At 47.7% G+C, this 27,729-nt stretch overlaps 1 protein-coding gene across 5 annotated transcripts in view; it reads right to left on the bottom strand.

The window, feature by feature from the left end:
• Positions 1 to 1,842: 1,842 nt before the first annotated feature.
• TSGA13 (testis specific 13) overlaps positions 1,843 to 27,729 on the bottom strand; it is a 29,978-nt gene continuing 4,091 nt past the window's right edge. The window contains exons 2-8 of one of the 5 annotated variants that reach the window (XM_060279232.2): positions 23,347 to 23,696; positions 19,832 to 19,918; positions 19,081 to 19,157; positions 13,493 to 13,693; positions 10,106 to 10,206; positions 4,623 to 4,729; positions 1,843 to 2,055 (exon numbers count right to left, since the gene is read on the bottom strand). In XM_060279232.2, the coding sequence (XP_060135215.1) occupies positions 1,862 to 2,055; positions 4,623 to 4,729; positions 10,106 to 10,206; positions 13,493 to 13,693; positions 19,081 to 19,137 (660 nt within the window). In that variant the 5' untranslated portion in view covers positions 19,138 to 19,157; positions 19,832 to 19,918; positions 23,347 to 23,696 and the 3' untranslated portion in view covers positions 1,843 to 1,861. Of the gene's footprint in view, positions 2,056 to 4,622; positions 4,730 to 10,105; positions 10,207 to 13,492; positions 13,694 to 19,080; positions 19,158 to 19,831; positions 19,919 to 20,791; positions 20,981 to 23,346; positions 23,697 to 27,729 lie in introns of those variants that run through there. The other 4 variants (XM_060279230.2, XM_088676464.1, XM_088676465.1 and 1 more) reach the window with 4 other exon arrangements.

Below are 27,729 nucleotides of genomic sequence, written 5' to 3' on the forward strand. Positions count from 1 at the left end.
GGAGCAGGGGCTCTCCAATGCTGCCAGAGCCCTGGCACTCCTTCTCCGTCTCCTGACTCACCCCTTCAGACCCCACGCTTTCATGACTGCTTGGAGACGGGCTGCTACTGATGAGAGGGGGGGTTCTCTATAATCCCTCTCCCTTACAGAACTATACTGTCCTGTATGCTTCTTCTGAGTGGATGGATTCTGCCAAATTTGAGGAGGGTGGTTGCAATGGTCTCCCTTTACAGTTTCGGAACGGGTAATAAAAGGGTTCGCTTACCATCCCCCTGTTGTTTTGCAGGAAAGTTGTATGTAAATAAGAGCTGTTTGCCCAAGTAAGAAACAAGTTACAGACAAATCAGTCAGTGATGTGTGTCTTTGTGTGCTAAAAAGGTAAAGGTAAAGGACCCCTGACAGTTAAGTTCAGTCGCGAATGAGTCTGGGGTTGTGACGCTCATTTCGCTTTACAGTACTAGCCAAGGGAGCCGATATTTGTCCGCAGGCCGTTTTTCCGGGTCATGTGGCCAGCATGACTAAGTCGCTTCTGGCGAAACCAGAGCAGCGCACAGAAACGCCATTTACCTTCCCGCTGAAGTAGTACCTATTTATCTACTTGCACTTGACGTGCTTTCGAACTGCTAGGTTGGCAGGAGCAGGGACCGAGCAACGGGAGCTCACCCCGTTGCGGGGATTCGAACCACCGACCTTCCGATCGGCAAGCCCTAGGCTCAGTGGTTTAGACCACAGTGCCACCCACGTCCCTGTCTCTGTGTGCTAGCTGCCTTTAAGAATGGCTTTTATAGGAGAACACAAAGGCTTTTGCCCCCTTACCTGTGGGTTCTTTTTAGCCATGAGTTTAGGATGAGAACGGCATATATCTTAGGTGGCTAGTACCTATGGCCCTCTAAACATGGTGGAGACTGTCGTAACTTTAAGAAATACAGTTTATTCACCTACTTACACCTTCAGTCTGCATGCAGGGAGTCCAGATCTTACAAAATGGTCATTTCAAGAGGGGCTTGTCCCCCACAGCAGTCCAAGGCATCTCTCCCAGCCAGCCTTCAGCCAGCCTGCCCAAGATGGATCCCCAACTTTCTTCTCTCCCTTTCTTCTTCCCAGCACACCTTGCTAAAGACTCTCGTTTCCTGTCGCCTCACACCCACTTACCCTGGCAACCTTCCAACCCCCCAGTCTCTGTTCACACCTCAGGGCAAGGGGGGTGGCAAGGATGGTTCTCTTGCATTGCCAAGGGCCCTCAATGGCCCTCTAAGGTTTCTTAATGGCCCCAGCTTGGCCAAGTCATTTTGCATAGGCTAGCCCAGGAATTCCTCTGCAGCTTGTACAGGTGAAACTCGGAAAATTAGAATATCGTCAAAAAGTGCATTTATTTCAGTAATGCAACTTATTAGTTTTTATTTTTTATTTTAATTTTTACAAATGCTTTCTTTTGTAAATTCCACAGTAATAAAACAAATAGTTACAATAATACAAAAATAAACACCGCTATTAATTACATTCCATTTATAATTGACCCGCCTAACGACAAATAATTACAATTACAACAAATAAAGGCTTGACATAGCTTGCTTTGCATGTCATGCATCTATCTCATACATTGGTTTCACCTTTTAAGTTGCATTAATGAAATAAATGCACTTTTCAACGATATTCTAATTTTCCGAGTTTCACCTGTATTTCTCCCTCCGCATCCCAAATAATCAACATCCTACCATTTGTTAATTTCTAGGGGTTCGGGAAGGGGGGAATCCCCTCCCAAATCTATAGCGATACACTAAACGCCAGCGCAACTGGGCGGTGCCAGGATCGAGACTTCGCGCCTCCGAGAAGCAAAGAATGTGCAGTCAGCAGAAGGCTTTTATTTGGCATACTTAGGTACAACCGAGCTGTCGACAATCCACAATGGGGCTCTCCCATACCTGAAGCCATCTTCTCCTGGTACATTAATAGTGCGTCTTGTTTCCGTCAAGCATGAAATGGTCAGAGGCTCCCAATATGTTGTGTTTGGGGACCAGCCTTGGATACTAGGGAGCGGTTCCGTTTCGCTTGTACCTGGAAGCACAAACAAGCAAAGCAATAGCACAGGTGAGGCAGACCCATGCAGACGGCTCTCAGAGCGTAAGATGGGGAAGGGCCAGAGCTGTACACCATGTTCCTCTCCCCAAAACTGGTGCCCTCCAGATGTTTTGGTCATAAAACATGGGGCTGGGTGGATAATGATGAGGGGTGGGAGGCCACAGTCAGAGAACCCCGTGTGGAGGAACCCTGAGAGGAGGAAGAAGAGCCAGGGGAGTGGTGGTGGGACACGGGTCAGAGGACAAAGCGGGAGGGCAGAATGGCTGGATGCTGAACAAGCGACAGGCTTGAGTGAGTGAGAGGAACCAGAGGCAGAAAGCGCTGCAGACACAGGACAGGCAGCCGAGGATCTGTGGGCAGGGGTAGACACTGGTCAGAGGACAAAGCGGGAGGGCAGAATGGCTGGATGCTGAACAAGCAACAGGCTTGAGTGAGTGAGAGGAGCCAGAGGCAGAAAGCGCTGCAGACACAGGACAGGCAGCTGAGGATCTGTGGGCAGGGGTAGACACTGGTCAGAGGACAAAGCGGGGAGGCAGAATGGCTGGATGCTGAACAAGCAACAGGCTTGAGTGAGTGAGAGGAGCCAGAGGCAGAAAGCGCTGCAGACACAGGACAGGCAGCTGAGGATCTGTGGGCAGGGGTAGACACTGGTCAGAGGACAAAGCGGGGAGGCAGAATGGCTGGATGCTGAACAAGCAACAGGCTTGAGTGAGTGAGAGGAGCCAGAGGCAGAAAGCGCTGCAGACACAGGACAGGCAGCTGAGGATCTGTGGGCAGGGGTAGACACTGGTCAGAGGACAAAGCGGGGAGGCAGAATGGCTGGATGCTGAACAAGCGACAGGCTTGAGTGAGTGAGAGGAACCAGAGGCAGAAAGCACTGCAGACACAGGACAGGCAGCTGAGGATCTGTGGGCAGGGGTAGACACTGGTCAGAGGACAAAGCGGGAGGGCAGAATGGCTGGATGCTGAACAAGCAACAGGCTTGAGTGAGTGAGAGGAGCCAGAGGCAGAAAGCGCTGCAGACACAGGACAGGCAGCTGAGGATCTGTGGGCAGGGGTAGACACTGGTCAGAGGACAAAGCGGGAGGGCAGAATGGCTGGATGCTGAACAAGCAACAGGCTTGAGTGAGTGAGAGGAGCCAGAGGCAGAAAGCGCTGCAGACACAGGACAGGCAGCTGAGGATCTGTGGGCAGGGGTAGACACTGGTCAGAGGACAAAGCGGGGAGGCAGAATGGCTGGATGCTGAACAAGCAACAGGCTTGAGTGAGTGAGAGGAGCCAGAGGCAGAAAGTGCTGCAGACACAGGACAGGCAGCTGAGGATCTGTGGGCAGGGGTAGACACTGGTCAGAGGACAAAGCGGGGAGGCAGAATGGCTGGATGCTGAACAAGCAACAGGCTTGAGTGAGTGAGAGGAGCCAGAGGCAGAAAGCGCTGCAGACACAGGACAGGCAGCTGAGGATCTGTGGGCAGGGGTAGACACTGGTCAGAGGACAAAGCGGGGAGGCAGAATGGCTGGATGCTGAACAAGCGACAGGCTTGACTGAGTGAGAGGAGCCAGAGGCAGAAAGCGCTGCAGACACAGGACAGGCAGCTGAGGATCTGTGGGCAGGGGTAGACACTGGTCAGAGGACAAAGCGGGGAGGCAGAATGGCTGGATGCTGAACAAGCAACAGGCTTGATTGAGTGAGAGGAGCCAGAGGCAGAAAGCGCTGCAGACACAGGACAGGCAGCTGAGGATCTGTGGGCAGGGGTAGACACTGGTCAGAGGACAAAGCGGGGAGGCAGAATGGCTGGATGCTGAACAAGCGACAGGCTTGAGTGAGTGAGAGGAACCAGAGGCAGAAAGCACTGCAGACACAGGACAGGCAGCTGAGGATCTGTGGGCAGGGGTAGACACTGGTCAGAGGACAAAGCGGGGAGGCAGAATGGCTATATGCTGAACAAGCAACAGGCTTGAGTGAGTGAGAGGAGCCAGAGGCAGAAAGCGCTGCAGACACAGGACAGGCAGCTGAGGATCTGTGGGCAGGGGTAGACACTGGTCAGAGGACAAAGCGGGAGGGCAGAATGGCTGGATGCTGAACAAGCAACAGGCTTGAGTGAGTGAGAGGAGCCAGAGGCAGAAAGCGCTGCAGACACAGGACAGGCAGCTGAGGATCTGTGGGCAGGGAATAACCTATAGTTCTCTGGACAGCAGGACCCAGCCAACATGGCCAGTGAGTGGTCAGGGGTGCTGGGAGGTGGAGTTCAACAACATTTGGAGGGCCACAGGCTCCCCACCCCAGGATTGAACTTGGAAAGCGTAAAGCATTTCACTTTTACTGAGCCCAGAAAGCGTCCTTTCCTCCCTTGAGGATAGCTGTCAGTTGAACATTTGGAAAGCCTCTTAATAGGTCAGAGCAGTTTGGCCAGGGAGCCCATTTCCTAGAGGTCTTAATGCAGAGGCTGGACCTCTGCAGCTGTGGATATCCTGTATCGAGTAGGCCTCCCCCTCCACCCAGCCCCCACCTCTTCGGATTCTATGAATAAAGGAACACTTCTTACCAAGCCTCATGTGCTTACGGAGCTGGGGGTACATTCTCAGCAAGCGCCTCTCCGCGTAATTTTTTGAAAAATGGGCTTCGCTGGTGAAATCCTTATCTCTGGAGAACCTAGGTAGGTAGGTAGATAGGTAGGTAGGTAGATACTTTATTGTCATTGTACATAGTACAGTCATACCTCAGTTTAAGTACGCCTCGGTTTGAGTACTTTCAGTTTAAGTACTCCGCAGACCTCCGCTGTTTACCTTCCTGCTTGGAGCGGTTCCTATTTATCTACTTGCGCTTTGATGTGCTTTCGAACTGCTAGGTGGGCAGGAGCTGGGACCGAGCAACGGGAGCTCACCCTGTCGCGGGGATTCGAACCGCCGACCTTCTGATCGGCAAGCCCTAGACTCTGTGGTTTAACCCACAGCGCCACCCTCGTCCCACTGCCACCCGCGTCCCACCAGTAGCACCTTAGAGACCAACTAAGTTTGTCATTGGTATGAGCTTTCGTGTGCATGCACACTTCTTCAGATACGAATTTGGAATTTGCATTTGCAATTTGGCTTGGTGGCGATAATTCCCTGCTGAAAGGGTGGAGGACTCGCTCAGCTAGACCACATCTGGAGACGGATATAACCTGATGGATTCCTGAATGCTCTACGGGGCCTTCTGGCGGAGAAGGCTGATGGTCCCAGCCAAAGTCCAAATCTCACTATGGAACGGCGGTGGATGACACAATCGCTCCCAGGCATCCTGAGGAGCTCCTTCGAATTCTGGGTACTCTGTGTAGCTATGGGCCAGATGGAGACCAGATCAGTAGGGCACAAGCCTTGCTCTGAAGTTGACCGGGTATAAGTCGGTGCACATATAGGTAAAGGTAAAGGACCCCTGGGCGGTTAAGTCCAGTCAAAGCTAACTATGGCGTTGCGGCGCTCATCTTGCTTTCAGGCCGAGGGAGCCGGCATTTTTCCACAGACAGCTTTCCGGGTCAAGTGGCCAGCATGACTAAACCGCTTCTGGCGCAACAGAACACTGTGACGGAAGCCAGAGCGCACAGAAACACTGTTTACGTCCCTGCCGCAGTGGTACCTATTTATCTACTTGCACTGGCATGCTTCTGCTAGGTTGGCAGGAGCTGGTACAGAGCAACAGGAGCTCACCCCACCGCAGGGATTCGAACTGCTGACCTTCTGATCAGCAAGCCCAAGAGGCTCAGTAGTTTAGAATGCATAACCATGTGGCAGTGCAGAAGGTAAAGACGGGACACTTTTCAGCCTGCATTGAATTCTCTAAGAACCAGCCAGCCGGACCACTGGAAAGAGCCTTGTTCCAGCAAGCCTGCCTAGGCATGTAATTTTAGCACACAATATTAACACCTTATTCCAGTAAGTCTAAATGTTTTAAAATTACTGATGATATATATTTTTAAAAAATCATACGTAGCTCGTTTTCAATCTTTGCTCTTTGTGGTATTTTTAATTAATATCTTATACTGTACTGTAAACCCCTTAGAGGTCTTATGTTCTAGTATAGAATTGTAAAGTTGGACGGGGCCACAAGGGTCATCTAGTCCAACCCCCTCCAATACAGGAATCTGTGAGATCAGGAGTCCCAATATCTACTGAGCTATCCCAGCTCATGTAAAGTAGCAAGCGATATGTATGTCTACACACACACACACACACACACACACACACACACGTAGATGAATAAAAAATAAAACAAAATTCATAAATATTTGAGTACAGGAGAACCTTTCTGTTTATATTCCATTTGCATTAATGAACAAATAAGTTTTCTAACGGAACCAGAAAATAAAGTACACAGCAATATGAAGCTCTTAAGCATTTCTAGTTACAAAGAATTTTGAGCAGGACATTTTCTGCGTCACATGTCTAGACAACTCTTGCAATAAGTTGCTGCATGCTAGTCAGTAGTACTGGCAGATGGTAAGAAACTTCTGTGTCCAAACTTCAGAGATTCTTTTAATAAAGTTTTGGAGAATCTTACCAAGTGAAGATAATAACCCAGCTGCGTCAAAGATCTGGCTCACATGCTAAACTATTGAGTCTAAATATTCCCAATATTTAGAATTCCCAATATTCCCAATATTTAGAATATTGAGTCTAAATATTCCCAAGATATCAGCAAGGAGGCAGGCATCTTTCTTCTAAATAATACGATTTCTAAACTTGTGAGTTCACTTTTGATGATTCTCAACTCAAGTCTTAAAAATAACCTCAGTACAGTGGTACCTTGGTTCTCAAACTTAATCTGTTCCGGAAGTCCGTTCCAAAACCAAAGCGTTTCAAAACCAAGGCGCGCTTTCCCATAGAAAGTACAGTGGGACCTCCGGTTGCGGACAGGATCCATTCCGGAGGTCCGGTCGGATCCTGAGGTTTCTGCAACCTGAGGACCGCTCCTGTGCATGCACACGCAGCAATGACCGCTCCACACATCAAATGGGGGGCGACCTGTGCGTGATCACGCACAGCTCCCTGATCCCGTAAGGCGACTCCCTGGTAGTTTGGGGCTGGCACCGCCTTCCCAGGTAGGATGCCATAGGTCTCCGCCTACTCAAGCCCAGCGTCCAATCCTGCCTGGGGAGGTGTTGCCAGGGGATGGCCAGGTAAGGGGAGGGACTTTCTAGCTCACACAATAGAATTTGAATCTTACCTCCAAGCACCAGTTGGTTCCAGAGCTTCTCCCACCCTCCACACCCTCGTTCAAGTTTCTTTTGCAGGTTAACCTTTTTTCCACAGGTACACAGGGGCTGCTACGTCAAGGTCGCTGTTGAAGGGCCGGAAAGGAAGTTTCCTGCATTGGCAGGTTTCGCCTTTCCCGTAGCAATACGTCACAACTTTGGCGGTTTCAGGCCTCGGGCGGAATTCTTTGGTGATTTTCCTAGAGGGAGGGGAGGGAGGCGGAGACCTCACCCCCCCTTGCGGCAACAAGATCGGGGTATTGGAGGAAGCGTTGACCATACCAATAGGCGTCATCGCTTCCCCCTTTCAGCGGCGAAGAACGGGGTGGGGGGCGGGCTCTCTCTGCTTGAACATATGTTCTCCAGAGCCAGCCCCAACCCCCATACATGTGGATAACCCTGAATGCTCCCAGAACCCAGGCTGGGGACTGGGGAGGATAACGCCCAATGCCTGAGCCAAGGTCTCCCTACATCTGAATCTTAATAAAGTTGTGGCCAATTTGAATCCCATAGCACATTGTCTTGCATCATTATTCCGCTCAGGGGGTCGCCTGTGGTTTGGGGGACTCCGCCTGTCCACGCAAAACCTAGTAAAATATTTCCGGGTTTGCCGCTTTCGCATCCCGAAGTTTACGTAACCAGAGGGTTACATAAACGGAGGTTACTACTACAATGCAAAATGGATTAATCCATTCCAGACTTTTAAAAAACAACCCCTAAAAAAGCAATTTAACATGAATTTTACTATCTAACGAGACCATTGATCCATAAAATGAAAGCAATAAACAATGTACTGCAGTCACCCACCCAATCAATCAATCAATCAATCAGTAGCTGAACTGGGTTCCACACAGTCACACATACACACAAAAAAGAGCCAAAAAACGCAAAATAAATAGCAAAAACAGACAGACCTTAGCGTAACACTCAAAACAGAACGGAAGAGTAGCACTCAAAACAGAAGTATGGCACTCAAATCAGAAGCATAACACTCAAAACAGAGAACGTTCGACTTACGAAAAGAGTTCACAAACCGGAACACTTCCTTCCGGGTTTGCAGTGTTTGGGTTCCAAGTTGTTTGAGTACCAAGACGTTTAAGAACCAAGGTATCACCTTTTACCACCATCCTCATCGTGACTTAAAACACAGCCAGGCCGTTTTGTTTTCTCGATTTGGATCGCTGTTGCTTTGCAGGGAGGGGGAAATGCAACAAGACACTGTATTTCCTAAGAAATGACTAGATAGATATGGATTGTGGCATCACGTGTACACATCTTCCTAAGTGTACGTGTACACTCCTTCGGTCCAGTATACCTGAAGGAGCATCTCCACCCCCATTGTTCTGCCCGGACACTGAGGTCCAGTACCAAGGGCCTTCTAGCTGTTCCCTCACTACAAGAAGCCAAGTTGCAGGGAACCAGGCAGAGGGCCTTCTTGGTGGTGGCGCCTGCCCTGTGGAACACCCTCCCATCAGATGTCAAAGAGAAAAACAGCTACCAGATTTTTAGAAGACATCTGAAGGCAGCCCTGTTTAGGGAAGCTTTTAATGTTTGATAGATTATTTTATTTCATTTTTCTGTTGGAAGCCACCCAGAGTGGGAAACCCAGCCAGATGGGCGGGGTATAAATATTATTATTATTATTATTATTATTATTATTATTATTATTATTATTATTATTATTAAACCAATGGCAGAAGTGCAGTGTGAATGGCAGTGTGTACATAGCCATCCATATATTCAGTTTGTTGTGGCTGGACAGCGGGGAGGTAAACGGCGTTTCCATGCGCTGCTCTGGTTCGCCAGAAGCGACTTAGTCATGCTGGCCACATGACCCGGAAGCTGTCTGCGGACAAACGCCGGCTCCCTCGGCCTATAGAGCGAGATGAGAACCGCAACCCCAGAGTTGTCCGCGACTGGGCTTAACGGTCAGGGGTCCCTTTACCTTTACCTAAGGAAAAGCGGGACATTCCGGGATCAAATCAGAAACCGGGGCAGCTTCTGTAAATCCAGGATCGTCCCTGGAGAATAGGGATGCTTGGGGGGTCTGAAATACCATAGCTGCCAAGTACCCCGTTTCCCCCGGGAAAACCCCTTTTTTACTTACCTTTTCCCGGTGGTCCCCCGTATCACTTCGTCTCCCGTTTTTCTCCGTTATTTTTTCCTGCCGGCGGCCATTTTTTTTCTTTCTGATTTGCCCTTCTATGGGCACCAAACATGGCCGTTGCCGGCTTCAAAAGTCGCAGCTACGCATGTCCGGAAGTGCATAGACGTGACTTCCGGTGTCAGCGGCGGCCATTTTTTGTGCCCATAGATGGGCGGAGCGACACCGGAAGTAGCGTCGACGCACTTCCTGACATGCGTAGATGCGACTTTTGAAGCCGCCGGCGGCCATTTTTGGTGCCCATAGAAGGGCAAAACGACACCGGAAGTTACGTCGACGCAACTTCCGGTGTCACACGGCTGCCGGTCCCGGATTCTGCAGTCTGGGACTTGGAAGGTAAGCTGAAATACATCCTGAATGATAAACTGATCACCCGCCAAATTCTAGATAAATCCTATCCTATCCTTATTGGGAGATGCATCAAATACAGTTACAGCCATTCCAGAAGAGATAAAGCACCTGTCCATTCAGGTTGAGGACACTCCCAGGGGCTGATGGGAGTTGTAGGCACTAGGTGGGGAAGGCTGGTTTAGAGCGCTGTGCATTTCAGCCGCACTGGAAACCACCTTGAAGCAATGTGTGTTAAAGCAGAAACACCTGTTTCTTTTTCCAAAGGAAGAGTTGTGGCCCTTACCTGAATTCTGCAGGTTTCCTCAGCTTCCTGATGCTGGGACTCAGCTGGCTGTTTTGGGCATTCACTGGGGGTAAGTGGTCCGAATCAGGTTGGCTTTTCCTCTAAAGGGGATAGCAAAAAGCAGCTCTTGTTAAATCTAAAGGCTTGGTAAGCTTCGGGATACTGGCAGCTCATCAGGAGAAGAATCCCGGCAGGTGGGTCCTTGTTGCTACCTGGGAGGGGACGAGGCAGGCAGGTCGGTGGGATGGCAGGAGGGTTGGGTTGGAGTTCTGTGTCATGGACACAGAGGAATGGCGGGAGGAACCAGCTGGGGAACCCCAAAGAAGAAGAATCATAGAATCATAGAGTTGGAAGAGACCACAAGGGCCATCCAGTCCAACCCCCTGCCAAGCAGGAAACACCATCCAAGCATTCTTGACATATGCCTGTCATGCCTCTGCTTAAAGACCTTCAAAGAAGGAGACTCCACCACACTCCTTGGTAGCAAATTCCACTGCCAAACAGCTCTTACTGTCAGGAAGTTCTTCCTAATGTTTAGGTGGAATCTTCTTTCTTGGAGTTTGAATCAGAATCAGAGCCTGGGGACCGACTCTACCATTGTGAGAGGGATAGGGGTAGCTCAAGGGTGCCATGCACCCCTTCAAAAGCCCGAAGGGGTCCTTTGGGTGCCGAAGGATCCAGCCGCGTATTTTTTCTTTTTCTAAAAAAATTTATTCGATTTTCCAATTAGACAAAACACACATACACATACACAAAAATAAAACTTATTAATTACATCATATATTCCTCATCTCATCTCCTTTCGCTCTGTCGAGCTATGACTTCCCTCCCTCTCTTCATGCGGCTTTATTATTTCACTCTTATCTCACAGTTCTTTCTGCAAACTCAGTCAAATTTCGTAGGATTGATTTCAGTCCTGCAAGTGTCTTTAAACTTGCACAGTTTTTCTCCATATAGTCATTTAGAATTTACTCCATTCCCTCTGGAACTTTGTCTCTCCCTGGTTTCGGATCCCACAGGTCAACTTTGCCAGTTCAGCATAGTCCATCATTTTTGTCTGCCACTCCTCAATAGTCGGTACATCCTGCGTTTTCCACTTTGGGGCTAATAAAGTTCTCGCCACGGTTGTGGCATACATGAATAGTCTCTGGTCCCCCTTAGCAATCTCATCACCCATTACTCCCAATAAAAAAGCTTCAGTTTTTTGGTAAAAGTGTACTTAAATATCTTTCTCAACTCGTTATATAGATTTTCCCAAAATCTTTTTAGTGTCTCGCATGTCCACCACATATGATAAAACTGTCCATCTTTCTCTTTACATTTCCAGCATACATTACTACTCGTCCTATAGGTAAAGGTAAAGGGGCCCCTGACCATCAGGTCCAGTCGTGTCCGACTCTGGGGTTGCGGCGCTCATCTCGCTCTATAGGCAAAGGGAGCTGGCGTTTGTCCGCAGACAGCTTCCGGGTCATGTGGCCAGCATGACAAAGCTGCTTCTGGCAAACCAGAGCAGCGCACGGAAACGCCGTTTACCTTCCCGCCGGAGCAATACCTATTTATCTACTTGCACTTTGATGTGCTTTCGAACTGCTAGGTGGGCAGGAGCTGGGACCGAGCAACAGGAGCTCACCCCGTTGCAGGGATTCGAACCGCTGACCTTCTGATCAGCAAGCCCTAGACTCTGTGGTTTAACCCACAGTGCCACCTGGGTCCCCGTCCTATACATCACTCGTCCTATACATCTTAGCTAATTTTACTGGTGTTAAATACTCAGCCACGTATTTTTTTTCAAGCTCTATTGTCTTCCCACTGCTTCGAAGGGTGTGTGTGTGGAGTAGGCGATGTGGAACCAAAACGCAAGGCTCCAGCACAACTCCACAATGGGAAGCCTCAAGTTCCAAGCATTGAAGCGGTAGCCTTTCCAAAACTTTAAAGCCACGAAAATATAGCTGACCAGAAAAGAAATTATTATTTTTGGGATTTATTTGGCAAAACAATGGGGTGGAAAGTAACAAAGGAAAAGGAGGTCCCTCCCGGACTTGGCTGTCTTTACTATGCATGGGAACATTCTATGAGTGTAAGAAGTTGTTTTAATAGATTTTTGGTTGGTTTGTTTTTCCTGCTAATGATTGACTTCCAAGAAGCTCTTGATAAGGGCTTCTTTTGGTTTTCGGTTTATATACTTTTCTTTTTCTTACTGTGGTTCCAAGGTAAAATAAAAGGTTGGGCTGCCCACATGGCACAGTCTCTGATTGCTTGGGGAAAGCCCTGGAGAAGATGGAGACTTAGATGGTTGTGGAGGAGGCAGGGACTTTCAGTTTCGGCAACTGTTTTTCAGCTTCACTGCAAGTCCACAAGTTTGAGTGTTATGAGAGAGGGAGAAAGAGCTTTTCTCTACCTGCTTTCTCCATGCCAGGCATAATTTTATAAACTTCTGTCGTGCAGTTGGGACTAAAAAACGCTGTCATCCCACAGCCAGTGTGACCGACGGTCAGGGTTAATTGGTTTGGTAGTCCCACAATATATAGGGATCTAGGATTAGGGAAGGCCGGTTTAGAGCAGGCATAGGCAAACTCGAGCCCTCCAGATGTTTGGGACTACAATTCCCATCATCCCTGACCACTGGCCCTGTTAGCTAGGGATGATGAGAATTGGAGTCCCAAACACCTGGAGGGCTAGAGTTTGCCTATGCCTGGTTTAGAGACACCTTTTGTGGTAAGGTCATGCCGCAGAGTTCCCTCCTTGACAATCAGAAAAATCCCCTTTTCACGTTAAGCAAGATATGCGTGTTTGGGAAGTCATGAAATTAAAAGACGAAAATAAAAGTCACAAAATTTCTTAGGAGAAAAGCAATGACAAACCTAGACAGCATCTTAAAAAGCAGAGACATCACCTTGCCTACAAAGCTCCGTATAGTTAAAGCTATGGTTTTCCCAGTAGTGATGTCTGGAAGTGAGAGCTGGACCATAAAGAAGGCTGATCGCCGAAGAATTGATACTTTTGAATTATGGTGCTGGAGGAGACTCTTGAGAGTCCCATGGACTGCTAGAAGATCAAACCTATCCATTCTGAAGGAAATCAGCCCTGAGTGCTCACTGGAAGGACAGATCGTGAAGCTGAGGCTCCAATACTTTGGCCACCTCATGAGAAGAGAAGAATCCTTGGAAAAGACCCTGATGTTGGGAAAGATTGAGGGCACTAGGAGAAGGGGAAGACAGAGGACGAGATGGTGGGACAGTGTTCTCAAAGCTACGAACATGAGTCTGACCAAACTGCGGGAGGCAGTGCAAGACAGGAGTGCCTGGCGTGCTCTGGTCCATGGGGTAACGAAGAGTCAGACACGACTAAACGACTAAACAACAAATGCGTGTTGGAGAACCAACTTACCCTTATATCTTCAGGGAAAAACTGGAAAGGTGTTGAAAGTTGTTGTCCAGATATGAAGAGAGGAAGTGGGTTGTTAGTCACAATCAAGGCAGTTTTGTCTTGATTGAACTCCGACGACCTTAGCATGATGGCGATCTCTGCCTTGTGTTGTTCCAGCCGCTCTTGAAACTCAGCATCAGTGAATGGAAGGAAGTATTGGACCTACCCCAGGAGACAAAATAAAATAAAAAATTAAAATGAGAAGGAAAGAAGACTTCAGACATTATTGGCTTTGTCATGCTTGAAGAGGATAACACCATTTTTACTCAGTTATAAGAATCCTAAGAACTGCCATAAATAAAATGAATGCCCGTAAGTGCACAAGATAAACACACATACAGTACGCAGGCATGTAAACCACATGTTTTAAATAGCAAAGCAGAGCAGTCCTGAATCCACCTTGATTCCTAATGACACCAAATATTCCTCTGCAGGAGGAAATATATTGGAAAAAGCTCCCCCAGTGGTGTTTTTTTTTCCACTTGCAAATCCTACAGATTTAAGGTTAAAAGAACTGGCAGAGGTGATTTCAGAACCACTGGCAATAATCTTTGATAATTCCTGGAGAACAGGCGAAGTTCCAGCAGACTGGCGGAGGGCAAATGTTGTACCTATTTTCAAAATGGGGAAAAGAGAGGACCCAAACAATTACCGCCCAGTCAGCCTGACATCAATACCAGGAAAGATTCTAGAGCAGATCATTAAGCAAAGGGCCTGTGACCACCTAGAAAGGAACGCTGTGATCACTAAGAGTCAGCATGGGTTTCTGAAAAATAAGTCATGTCAGACTAATCTGATCTCATTTTTTGACAGAATTACAAGCCTGGTAGATGAAGGGAATGCTGTGGATGTAGCCTATCTTGATTTCAGCAAGGCCTTTGACAAGGTGCCCCATGATATTCTTGTAAAGAAGCTGGTAAAATGCGGGCTAGACAATGCTACCATTCAGTGGATTTGTAACTGGCTGACTGACCGAACCCAAAGGGTCTCCATCCTGGAGAGTGGTGACTAGTAGGGTGCCACAGGGTTCTGTCTTGGGCCCAGTCTTATTCAACATCTTTATTTAGCGTGTCAAAAGAATGGCCCGGATTGGCCAATAATGCAATCGGTAAAACGTTATCAGGTTATCTTGGCAGGCAGCAGAGAAGCCACACACAAACTTCCATTGTAGACCCCGTCTTTTTGTGACATGTGCATGATGCTTTTGGGTGGTCTTTGGCTAAAGGGCTGGGCAATTTCCAAAGTTTTCAGAAGTTCTTGCCTCCAGGCAAGGGTGGCGGGAACTCTGTCGCAACAGAATAATGAAGATCTGCCTTATTGTCACTGGACCCTGGCTCCATTCATTCTCCTCTGACCGATCATGGATTTTTCTACAACACCAGGAAAAGAGTACTCACCTGGAGTACTGTGTCCAGTTCTGGGCACCACAGTTCAAGAAGGATACTGACAAGCTTGAACGTGTCCAGAAGAGGGCAACCAAAATGGTCAAAGGCCTGGAAACGATGCCTTATGAGGAACGACTTAGGGAGCTGGGCATGTTTAGCCTGGAGAAAAGAAGGTTAAGGGGGGATATGATAGCCATGTTCAAATATATGAAAGGATGTCATATGGAGGAGGGAGAAAGATTGTTTTCTGCTGCTCCAGAGAAGCAGACACGGAGCAATGGATTCAAACTTCAAGAAAGAAGATTCCACCTAAACATTAGGAAGAACTTCCTGACAGTAAGAGCTGTTCGGCAGTGGAGTTTGCTGCCAAGAAGTGTGGTGGAGTCTCCTTCTTTGGAGGTCTTTAAGCAGAGGCTTGACAGGCATATGTCAAGAATGCTTTGATGGTGTTTCCTGCTTGGCAGGGGGTTGGACTGGATGGCCCTTGTGGTCTCTTCCAACTCTATGATTCTATGATTCTAAGGCGCTGTTGGCAGATCCCTTACCCAGTTTCCCCAAACATCAGCAATGCTGACTGAAGAGCTCTTTTCCTGCGTTGGTCCCCATCTCGCTCTGCTCTCTGTTCCCCACCCCCCCACCCCACCCCTCTCCTCCTCTGACTATTTACAGCAAGAGAACATAAGACTATAGCTGGCCTTTTTGCCGAAGGTGACTTCAATTATTCCTCCCAAACCACCGTGATGTGCCAGTAGACAGTGTGAGTAGCCAGCAGGCCCAGTACTGGGCGTGCTGGCTAATCACTGTCCTTGCATCTCACATGGCATTGTGATTGACAGCACACGGTGACAGAGGGAATAGCTGCATCGCCATGCAACAGGCTGGCAAGGTAATCCCTTGTGGGGAAATGGCTGCAGGTGTCGAAATGGCTTGTGGGGGCAGTGGGAGAAGTGGCGGTTTGGGAAAGAAGGTCACCAAAGCCAAGTGAACGGCTGAGAAAATGTTAGAATCATAAAATGTTAGAATCATAAGAGTTGGAAGGGTCCTCTCGTCCAACCTCCTGCAGTTCAGACAACCATTCATGCCCCCCGTCTTGCAAACTATCGATGCCCATTACTACTCTATGCTGATGATGCAGTAATTTTGTCATTTTCAAGAATTGGCCTCAGGAGAGCACTTAAAATATTTGTTTCATACTGTAAAACCAATTCCCTTACTATAAATCAATCTAAATCAAAAGTACTAATCTTCTCAAAAAGTCGAAAATCCTGTAAGTGGCAATTAGATGGAAAACCTATTGAACAGGTTTATAAATTTCAATATTTGGGAGTTTTTCTCCAATACAATCTGGGTTGGAAAGCGCATATTGCATATATTTCAAATAAGGCTAAAGCCCTTTCTTTTGCACTTTTGCGCTTTTTCTTTTCCGATGGGGCTCTTCGTGTGCCATCCGCCCTGAAGGTATTTAAAGCCAAAGTGATCGCGACACTGGCATATGCTGTCCCTTTATGGGGGACCGCAGTAAATTTGATGCCATTGGAGGTAATTCAAAACCAATTCCTAAGACGGCTGTTAAAACTCCCTCAGTGCGTTAGCAATGCGGCTATTCGCTTAGAATTAAAAACTACATCTTTAGAAAATACTCTTTGGAGGCGCAGCCTTTGCTATTGGCTGTCCTTATGGCATAGGCTCCCGAATCTGTACCTGATTCAATGTCTTTGGAGGGATGATTTTCCCAGCCCATGGGCAAGAGAGATCCATTCTCAAGTAGTGACCTATGGATTGTCCCCATCAGAACTATTAAAACTGGACCTAGCCACGGCTAAAAGAACCCTCATTCAAAAACAAAACACCATTCTGGGTAGTGGCACTTGCTCACCACTAAATCTTGGCATAGTGTCTTCCCAGCAGATACCATCTTATTTGACTTCCTTGTCTGTAGCGGTCCACAGATACGCCTTTATTAAGGCAAGATTTAATGCCTTTCCTTCCAATGTTATGAACAATAGATTTTCCAAAGGTCAGATTTCAGCTGTGTGTGTATGTGATAATAGATCTATTGAATCCTTACAACATATACTATTTTGCTGCCCACTGCATTCAGTTTCTCGGACCAGATTTTTGTTCCCTTTATTATCGGAAACCTCGGGTGACTCCTTGGAAACACAGTTAACACATTTACTGCAAGATTCTGATCCGAGTAGGTCCCTTTTTGTTGCCAGGTTTCTGATTACAGTCTTAGCTTATAAGAGGAAAAATGGATTACTTTATGATTATTGATCTCGCTTATATAATACTGATTTATAGTGATAATCTGATATTTTAAGTGCTGTATTGCTCTTATTTTAATGGAATTTAGAAATTTATGATTTTAGATATGTATTTTAATTTTATTAATTTTATTTTGTCATATTTGCTTTGTTGTACAATGTATATTGGTATTGAATATGGGCCTATGGCCATAATAAACTATCTATCTATTAACCTCCTTCAGTGCAGGAATCTAAACTAAAGCATCCATGACAGATGGCCGTCCAATCTCTGCAGATGGCATGGTATGGCACCTTGCTCATTTCCCTCCCCCACTATCAGGCCTTACCTGGCACCGCTTCCCACTGCCGGGGGTCCACTGTTTGCTGCCCACACCAGCAGTCACTTGCCCATATCTGTTCTAGATAGGAACAGATCCCAATCTCTGGCGAACGGCTGCCATCTTAGATGCCCAAACTGCATTGAGAAAGGGCATGGCATTGGGGGGGGGAGGGATCTAAGATGGCGAACAGGTCTGCCACAGACCAGTGTAGCGGCTCATAAGCTACATAAGCTCATAAGCTACTAGTCTCCAGATCAAGGGATAGCTCATTTCTGCCTTGATCAGGCCATACCTAGAAGACCTTGTCCAGTTCTGGGCACCACAGTTCAAGAATGAAATTGACAAGCTCGAACATGTGTAGAGGAGGGTGGCCGGGATAACCAAGGGTCTGGAAACCAAGCCTTATGGAGGCATGGTTGAGGGAGTAGAGTACATTTAGCCTGGAGAAGAGAGGACCGGGGTGATATGAGAGCCAGCTTCAAATATCTCAAGGGCTGTCAGTCACATGGAACATGGAGCGAGCTTGTTTTCTGCTGCTTTGGAGGCCTGGACTCGATCCAATGGATTCAAGTCACAAGAAAGAAGATTCTGACTGAGTGTTAGGAAGAACTTTCTGATAGTAAGAGCTGTTCAACAGTGGAACAGTCTCCCTTGGGAGGTTGTGGGCTCTCCTTCCTTGGAGGTTTTTAAGCAGAGGTTGGGTGGCCATCTGTCAGGGAGGCTTTCACTGAGATACTGTACCTACACTGCAAGGTGGGTAGGACCAGGTGCCCTTTCCAAATTTTTGGCTCTATGGTTTTAATGAGGGTGAAAGAGGAGAGCGCAAAATATTATCTGAAGCTCAACATCAAAAAAAACCAAGATCATGGCCACTGGTCCCATCACCTCCTGGCAAACAGAAGGGGAAGAAATTGAGGCAGTGAGAGATTTTACTTTCCTGGGCTCCTTGATCACTGCAGATGGTGACAGCAGTCACGAAATTAAAAGACATTAAAAGCAATGACAAAACTAGACAGCATCTTAAAAAGCAGAGACATCACCTTGCCTACAAAGGTCTGTATAGTTAAAGCTATGGTTTCCCCAGTAGTGATGTATGGAAGTGAGAGCTGGACCATAAAGAAGGCTGATCACCAAAGAATTGATACTTTTGAATTATGGTGCTGGAGGAGACTCTTGAGAGTCCCATGGACTGCAAGAAGATCAAAACTATCCATTCCGAAGGAAATCAGCCCTGAGTGCTCACTGGAAGGACAGATCGTGAAGCTGAGGCTCCAGTACTTTGGCCACCTCATGAGAAGAGAAGACTCCCTGGAAAAGACCCTGGTGTTGGGAAAGATGGAGGGCACTAGGAGAAGCGGACGACAGAGGACGAGATGGTTGGACAGTGTTCTCGAAGCTACGAACATGAGTTGGACCAAACTGCGGGAGGCAGTGCAAGACAGGAGTGCCTGGCGTGCTCTGGTCCATGGGGTCACAAAGAGTCGGACATGACTAAACGACTAAACAACAACAATGGTTTCTCCTCTTCCTTTGGCACCTTTCCATGGTGGAAAAAGAAGTCAGGTTTCACTCACCAAGTTAGGATGTTGGGAGTAGGTGGCTTCATGCTTCAGCTGGAACTGACTGCACATGTTGGGATAATTGTCTCGAACTGGGAAGTCAAAAACGACGACAGGCGTGTTAAATCATTTTGACACCTGAGGAGGCCCCAAATCCAATCTCATTTCTGCTCTTCACTCTTCCCACCAACCATGGTCACCTCACTTTCCCCTAGGCAGCGTGATACCCAAGGCGGGGGCATTCACTGCTTGGCAGAGTTTGCTCCTTTTCAAAGGAGATACACGCGCCATCTTCACACCACCCAGTTTACTTCCAAACAGACCTTTCGGTAGAATCCAGCACTCCTAGCAAGCACAGGATCCAAGCTGCCAACCCTGCGATCTCCAGAGAGGGGCCTGCCGTATTGGCCCGATTATAAGCCGCACCTGAATATAATCCGCATCTTTAGAACTCAAGGGGGGGGGGAGGAATTAAAAAAAGACAATGCCCAAATATAAGCCGCTCCCTTAAAATTCCACAGGCACTCACACCCGTTCCATTTTACCGTATGTCTGTTTCAGCAGCAACATCGTGAAAGCCAGTTTTTGTAAGTTCACGAATTTCAGCCGCACTTTAACTTTTCACGGTCGGAATTTGGGGGGGGGTACGGGAGGCTTATATTCAGGCCAATATGGTAGTTCCCAACAATGATTTGTGCCAGTGGTTACCAAAACGGGTGGTAGTTCCTCGGGGTGTGTGTGTGTGTGTGTGTGTGTTGGTAATTACCTAGGGGTGCTATCACTACATGTCTTCAGGCACCGGTCAAAAACATTCCTCTTTACCTAGGCCTATGAGTGTTCATTAATCTTTGACCTGTGAAAATGAGGGGGAGAGCTCTGTTATTACAACAATTTTATTATTAGGCTGTCGGTCCGTATCCTTTTTTATTATGCTTTTATCCTTGATGTTCTGCAATGTGCTTTTACTGTTGTACACTACCCTGGGATCTTCTGATTAAGGGCGGTATATAAACCATGTATTATTATTATTATTATTATTATTATTATTATTATTATTATTATTGTTGTTGTTGTTGTTGTTGTTTTCAGCTGGAACTCACAAGAACTCAGTTCCGGCACCTCTCAAGTGGGCGCTGTTGCCCCTCGTTCTCCCTGGTTCTCTTAGAAGAGGACGAGGGAGGAATTCATGGTGAGTTCTGGCACCTCTCTTTCTAGAAAAATAGCACTGGTAAGGTAAAGGGACCCCTGACCATTAGGTCCAGTCGTGACCGACTCTGGGGTTGCGGCGCTCATCTCGCATTATTGGCCGAGGGAGCCGACGTATAGCTTCCAGGTCATGTGGCCAGCATGACAAAGCCGCTTCTGGCAAACCAGAGCAGCACATGGAAACGCCGTTTACCTTCCCGCTGTAGCGGTTCCTATTTATCTACTTGCATTTTGACGTGCTTTCGAACTGCTAGGTTGGCAGGAGCTGGGACCAAGCAACGGGAGCTCACCCCGTCACAGGGATTCGAACCGCCGACCTTCTGATCAGCAAGCCCTAGGCTCAGTGGTTTAACCACAGTGCCACCTGGCCACCTCTCTTTCTAGAAAAATAGCACTGGTAATAAATAATAATAACTGGCTCCAGCTGCGTCTGTGGAAAGGAAGCAGAAATGGGTGCCTATTCCCACCAGCCTCAGCCAGCAGAAGTGGGATTGCCATGGTACGGGTCTCTGTTACTTACACGTAGAGAGGGATGCTGTGGCGATGAGAGCAGCATGGCGCCATCGCCAGATGACATCTTCATTTCCACCATGCCGACCCAGCCACTGCAACGCTGCCCTAGGAATCATTTGTCCGTTAACTAGCATAATGGCCAATGGTCAGGGGCGACGGGGTCTGTAGCCAGGAAGGGACGGATCAAGTTGATTTCGGCTGCCCCGTGCGCGCCAAGGCAAAAGTGACGCTGGAGGGAACCAGTCAGTCCGAGGGCAGCGAGAAGATACCTCACCCACAGAGCCAGGCTTATGGCAACTGACAGCTTGGCAACCCCGGGCAACTAATTCCTGCCTAAAACCTGCATTGCAGGTAAAGGAAACGGTTGCTTAGAGCCTCTGGAATCTTAAAACACCCTACACGGTTCTGAAGATTATGACAAGATTGCAAGCCACATTTTGTAAGGTCAGAGGTCACATAAGGGCAGTGGCGAGTTGAACAGCAGCCCCTTTTTTTTCTTTTAAAAATATTTTTATTGGTTTTTACAAGAACAAATTTAAAATAATGAGAAGGGAAAACTTTTTAAATGTATCCATATATGAGATTCTCTGAATCTCGTGACTTCCCCCTGTCCCCTGCATGGGTCCTTGAAATAGTTTTTCTCAGACTACATATCAATAGGTTCTTCCCCACAGTTTTCATCTCTCTAAATTATCCATGTCTTTCATTTCTTTACAAGTTATTTTACATCTAGCAGCTCCTTGACTGGGGATCTGTGTGTGAGTTCAGGTGTATAGCATGGGTAATTAATAATAATAATAATAATAATAATAATAATAATAATAATAATAATAATAAGGGCTTTAAAGGTCAGCTCCAACACTTCGATTTGTGCTCAGAAACATACTGGGAGCTGATGTAGATTTTTCAGGACCGGTGTTATATGGTCCTGGAAGTCGCTCCCAGTCACCAGTCTGGCAGCCACGTTCTGGATTAGCTGTAGTTTCCAAGTCACCTTCAAGGGTAGCCCCACGTAGAGTAGTAGTCCAAACAGATCGACTACCAACTAAAATGACACCCTCCACAACCACATGATTCTTTGCAAGTATTTGGATGTATCACTACTGCTTTATGTCTGTTGTGAAGAAAGTTCTGTTAGTAAAGCTTCGAAACCATATTTATGCTCTAGACCAGGCACCCCCAAACTGCGGCCCTCCAGATGTTTTGGCCTACAACTCCCATGATCCCTAGCTAACAGGACCAATGGTCGGGGAAGATGGGAATTGTAGTCCAAAACATCTGGAGGGCCGAAGTTTGGGGATGCCTGATTTAGACCATTTTCATTCCCAGAGGGGGTCTGTTTTTATTCATCCTACTGCTCCAATATCAACATACCCTCCAAAATTTCTCCTGCGTTTGATCTTGCCGCACACAGGTACGTCTTTTGCACATATATACATCTGTCACCTTCAGCCAATTACAATCTCTCAGCCTAGCCTACCTCACAGGATTGTTGTAAAGAAAAAAAACGTGAAATTATGATACCTTTTTTCCACCTTTGCGTGTACGCTTGTTTACACTGAATTGCATTTCCTATCCCTGCAATGCTTCCCCAAGGCTACTTCATTCTTGCTGTCTCTATGGTGCACTCTTGCACCATGGGGCAGTGAAAGTGCGACACACTAATGGTATAAAAAGCGACAGGATTTCAGCTACAGGGCATGCACAAAATGAAGCCGTATGTCAGTCTGTCCCGAAACTTTTGCAGGTTCGAAAGCTACTGACTAGGCATAACTACCCCTGTACCATCGGGAGCACCAATCACCATGCATAAAAAAGGCATCCCTAGTCCAATGCTAAACGTTGATCAATGGCACGCATGTATCACTATATGCAAATTTTATGCAAATTTTATGCCCTCTCCGACCATCTTTATTTTCCCTTTTAGTAAGCAGACACCCTATATGGAACACATGCTAATATGGTCACATATTCCATGAAGCAGTTGGGCAAGCACAACAGACTTTTTAAAAAAACTTCCAGCTGTTGCCAGAACGTTCAATTTCATTCTGTTCTTAAGGGCATTAACAGTAGACTGACCTTCAAGTTTACAAAGCAAAAGCCAGTGAACTATTGATTTATAGACAAGGCAAGCAGATATAGATCACCGTTTTCATCGTTCCGCAGCGAAAGTAAATCATTGGTTTGTGGCATTAACTGCAGATCACACCTGTCGGTGGTTTTCATCCTGAGGAATTTAAAGCTTCGAAAATAAGCAACACGCCACTATTTCCACAGCCATATGCCCAAAAGAGCCAGAAGGGCAATGGCTCAGTGGATGGACAGCTGCTTGGCATGCAGAAGGTGCCAGGTTCAATTCCCAACATCTCCGGCTTGGGAATTGAGTTCAGCACATCCCTCTGTACAACCCAGATATTTGCTGCTTCCTTTCCTAGACTTCCTTCGGGAAGTTCAGAACTGTTCCTGAAGGTGTTCCAGCAGCCTCCCACCAGCCAGGGCCCAGACAGAGACCCCCAACAACAACATCCTCCCCACCACCACCACCACCAAATCTAAAGTCACCTGGTGTTGTGGCGGTTGGATTACGGCTGCCCACAGCGGCCAAGTGCCTTCAGCTGGCTGCACAATGGAACTTCACTGCTCGCTGCAGAACTTCGGGAGGTGGAAGGGTCAAGAAGTTATCAGGTGGCCCCGTAAGCATCGTCCGTGCCGAATGCACATCAGTGAGAAAGAGGCTCCATTGGGTGGAAGGGTGATGTGACTCCCTTGCCTTGCCTCGCCTCTGCCTCTTTCCGGGGAGGCAATATTCTGGGACAGATGTTCAAGCCAGCATTGGGAGCGACAGTTGAGGCGGTTAGCGGAAGACTCACAAGGTTCCACGCACAGAACAGAGATTTCTTTATTTCCAATAGCTGTGTGCGGAAGGAATCATAGAATCACATAGAATCATAGAGTTGGAAGAGACCACGAGGGCCATCCAGGCCAACCCCTCTGCCAAGCAGGAAACCCCATCAAAGCATTCCTGACAGATGGCTGTCAAGCCTCCGCTTAAAGACCTTCAAAGAAGGAGACTCCACCACACTCCTTGGCAGCAAATTCCACTGTCCAACAGCTCTTACTGTCAGGAAGTTCTTCCTAATGTTTAGGTGGAATCTTCTTTCTTGTAGTTTGAATCCATTGCCCCGTGTCCGCTTCTCTGGAGCAGCAGAAAACAACCTTTCTCCCTCCTCTATATGGCATCCTTTAATATATTTCAACATGGCTATCATATCACCCCTTAACCTTCTCTTCTCCAGGCTAAACATACCCAGCTCCCTAAGCCGTTCCTCATAAGGCATCGTTTGCAGGCCTTTGACCATTTTGGTTGCCCTCCTCTGGACACGTTCCAGTTTGTCAGTATCCTTCTTGAACTGTGGTGCCCAGAACTGGACACAGTACTCCAGGTGAGGACAAACATCACTTCCCTGTAATGATTCCGGAAGGCCCAGGAAAAGTTGTTGTTGTGTAACAGGATGCAGTGCATATCCAACGTTACTCCGATGAAAAGAGGGATGCCCTATTCCATTATTATTATTATTATTATTATTATTATTATTATTATTATTATTATTATTATTATCCACCCATCTGACTGGGTTGCCTTCAGGTGTCTTCTAAAGGTTGTATAGTTACTTATCTCCTTGTTTCAGGGCTCACATATCTCCATACCCTCCAACATTTCTCTGATGAAAACAGGGATGTCCTACCACACCCTCCAACATTTCTCTGATGAAAATAGGAGCATCTTAAGGAAAAGCGGGACATTCCTGGATCAGAAACTGGGGCAGCCGTTGTAAATCCGGGACTCTCCCTGGGGGGAAAAAGGACACTTGGAGTGTTTGGCAATGGTCGCCACCAACTTGGATGGCTTTAAAAGAGGATTCAATAGACTTGAAGGTGATGCTGAAGAATGATCAGCTAAATAGCTTGTATTGCAATAAATAATAGCTGCTCGCTTGGCTGTTGCCGGGAGCCATTGAACTCTCAATGCTGACCTATGTGAAATGTGGCTGAATCAAATCTGGGACATGGCACTAACGGATAAACCCACTGGATAATTATATGAAGAATAACTAAACAAAGAGACATTTTCCCGAACACACAGCCTGACTTATTGCATAAACAGTACTTATTGTACAAAAAAGGATGATTCCTGACCACACAGCAAACTGTAGACTTTTATTTAACATTTCTTAATAGGTACAGGTAATAGGTACCCCATATGGGGTAGATCCACATGTATATCTCTTTGTAACTAAGTCTGCCTTCAGGGATCCAACTGTTAACTGATGCCGCTGCTGTGAGTAAACTACTTTTATATACAGTCATACCTCGGTTTAAGTACGCTTCGGTTTGAGTACTTTCAGTTTAAGTACACTGCGGACCCGTCTGGAATGGATGAATTCACTTTCCATTACTTTCAATGGGAAAGTTCGCTTCAGGTTAAGTACGCTTCAGGTTAAGTACGGACTTCCAGAACCAATTACACTCATACTTCGGGTTACGTACGCTTCAGGTTGAGTACTTTGCGGACCTGTCTGGAACGGATTAATCCACTTTCCATTACTTTCATTGGGAAAGTTCGCTTCAGGTTAAGTACGTTTCAGGTTAAGTACTCCGCGGACGTCTGGAATGGATTAATCCACTTTCCATTACTTTCTATGGGAAAGTTCGCTTCAGGTTAAGTACAGACTTCCGGAACCAATTGTGTACTTAAACCGAGGTACCACTGTATCTTAAATAAGATTGTGGTGTGTTAATTCTTTTAAGAGGGAAATAAAGGGATCTTACCAGGAATCTATATTGAGAAGCTTAAACAGGCTTGCAACCAGCTACCCGCTGTTGTGTTTCAAAGGGGAATGTTAAAACTCTGCTAAGTTATAGCACTTGCTAGCGCAAGTTAGGAAGGACGGGGCCTTAACAGAAGTCTAGTGTCCAGATCTAGGGAAGTCATAGTGCCACTCTATTCTGCCTTGGTCAGACCCCACCTGGAATACTGTGTCCAGTTCTGGGCACCACAATTTAAGAAGGATATTGACCAGCTGGAACATGTGCAGAGGGGTGTGTGTGTGACCAAGATGATTAAGGGTCCGGCATCCAAGCCTTATGAGGAATGGTTGAGGGAGTTGGGTATGTTTAGCCTGGATAAGAGGAGATATGTGAGCCATCTTCAAATATCTCAAGGGCTGCCAAATGGAAGATGGAGCAAGAATGTCAGTTGTTGCTGTTGTTGTTTAGTCGTTTAGTCGTGTCCGACTCTTCGTGGCCCCATGGACCAGAGCACGCCAGGCACTCCTGTCTTCCACTGCCTCCCGCAGTTTGGTCAAATTCATGTTCATAGCTTCGAGAACACTGTCCCACCATCTCGTCCTCTGTCGTCCCCTTCTCCTCGTGCCCTCCATCTTTCCCAACATCAGTGTCTTTTCCAAGGATTCTTCTCTTCTCATGAGGTGGCCAAAGTATTGGAGCCTGAGCTTCACGATCTGTCCTTCTAGTGAGCACTCAGGGCTGATTTGCTTCAGAATGAATAGGTTTGATCTTCTTGCAGTCCCAAGCATGTCAGTATCAGTATCAAAACCTTTATTGGCATCACTTACAAACATTCAAAGTAAATAGGCCAGTACGATCTCGTCGCCATAGCATCAGTACAGTCAAATAGAGGAATTTAGCTACTGTCTGGCGAGCTCCTGATCTCTCCCCTGTAATAGGAAGCGTATAACCTCTGTCTTCCGGTTTCCATATTGGGATACATAGTTGGTCTAGGAATTGTTGGTGGAGATCATCATACATTTTACAATTGAGGACCACGTGAGCTAGAGTTTCTACCAGGTGGGCATCACATGGGCAGATCCTATCTCCTTCTGGCAGAAGGAGCAAGTTTGTGTTCCGCTGCTCCAGAGGGTTGGACCCTGACAAGAGGATTCAAATGATAAGAAAGAAGATTCTGAATGGACATTAGGAATAACTGGTGGTAAGAGCTGTTTGACAGATGTTTTTATGCAGAAGTTGGATAGCCACCTCTCAGGGATACTTTAGCTGTGATTTACCGTGTTTCCCCCTTTTTAAGACGTAGTCATAATATAAGACGTAGCAGGATTTTCAAGCATTTGAGAAATATAAGCCACACCCCGAAAATAAGCCATACCTAAGACGGCCCTGGATAGAGCTCCTGAGGGTGGCCAGCCTCGCTATCGCCACCTCCGCTACTGCTGCCACCCCGCACGCTCTTCGTCCCCCTGTTGTTGTTTTAGTTAGTTTCTCCCCGCTGCAGCGTCTCCCGGGTCCCGCATGCTGAAACGCGGGCAGATAAAGGTTCGCTCCACATAGGATCGGCCTGCCGCGGCTGCAGAGCGGAGCACCGAGCCAGCGGCCTAGCCTCTTTCTCTTTTTTTGCCCAGCTGAGGAGGCCTGCAGCCCCGCCGCCGGAATCGGCGGCTGCAAAGGCGGAGCGCTCCGCAGCGCCGAGCGCTCGGAGAGCCTTGCAGCGGGCGGAGCGCCGAGCCAATAGCCTGGCCTCTTCCTGCCCCAGCCGAGGTGGTCTGCCGCCCCGCCGTCAGAATCGGCGGCTGCAGAGCGGAGCGCTCCGCAGCGCCGAGTGCGCGGAGCGCCCTGCAGCTGGCGGAGCGCCGAGCCAGCGGCCTGGCCTCTTCCTGGCCCGGCCGAGGAGACCTGCCGCCCCGCCATTGGAATCGGCGGCTGCAGGGCGGAGCGCTCCGCAGCGCCGAGCGCTCGGAGCGTCCTGCAGCGGGCGGAGCGCCGAGCCAACAGCCTGGCCTCTTCCTGCCCCAGCCGAGGTGGTCTGCCACCCCGCTGTCAGAATCGGCGGCTGCAGAGCGGAGCGCTCCGCAGCGCCGAGTGCGCGGAGCGCCCTGCAGCTGGCGGAGCGGCGAGCCAGCGGCCTGGCCT

The sequence above is a fragment of the Zootoca vivipara genome, chromosome 9, assembly GCF_965207765.1.
Source record: "Zootoca vivipara chromosome 9, rZooViv2.hap1.1, whole genome shotgun sequence".
Lineage (NCBI taxonomy): Eukaryota > Metazoa > Chordata > Lepidosauria > Squamata > Lacertidae > Zootoca > Zootoca vivipara.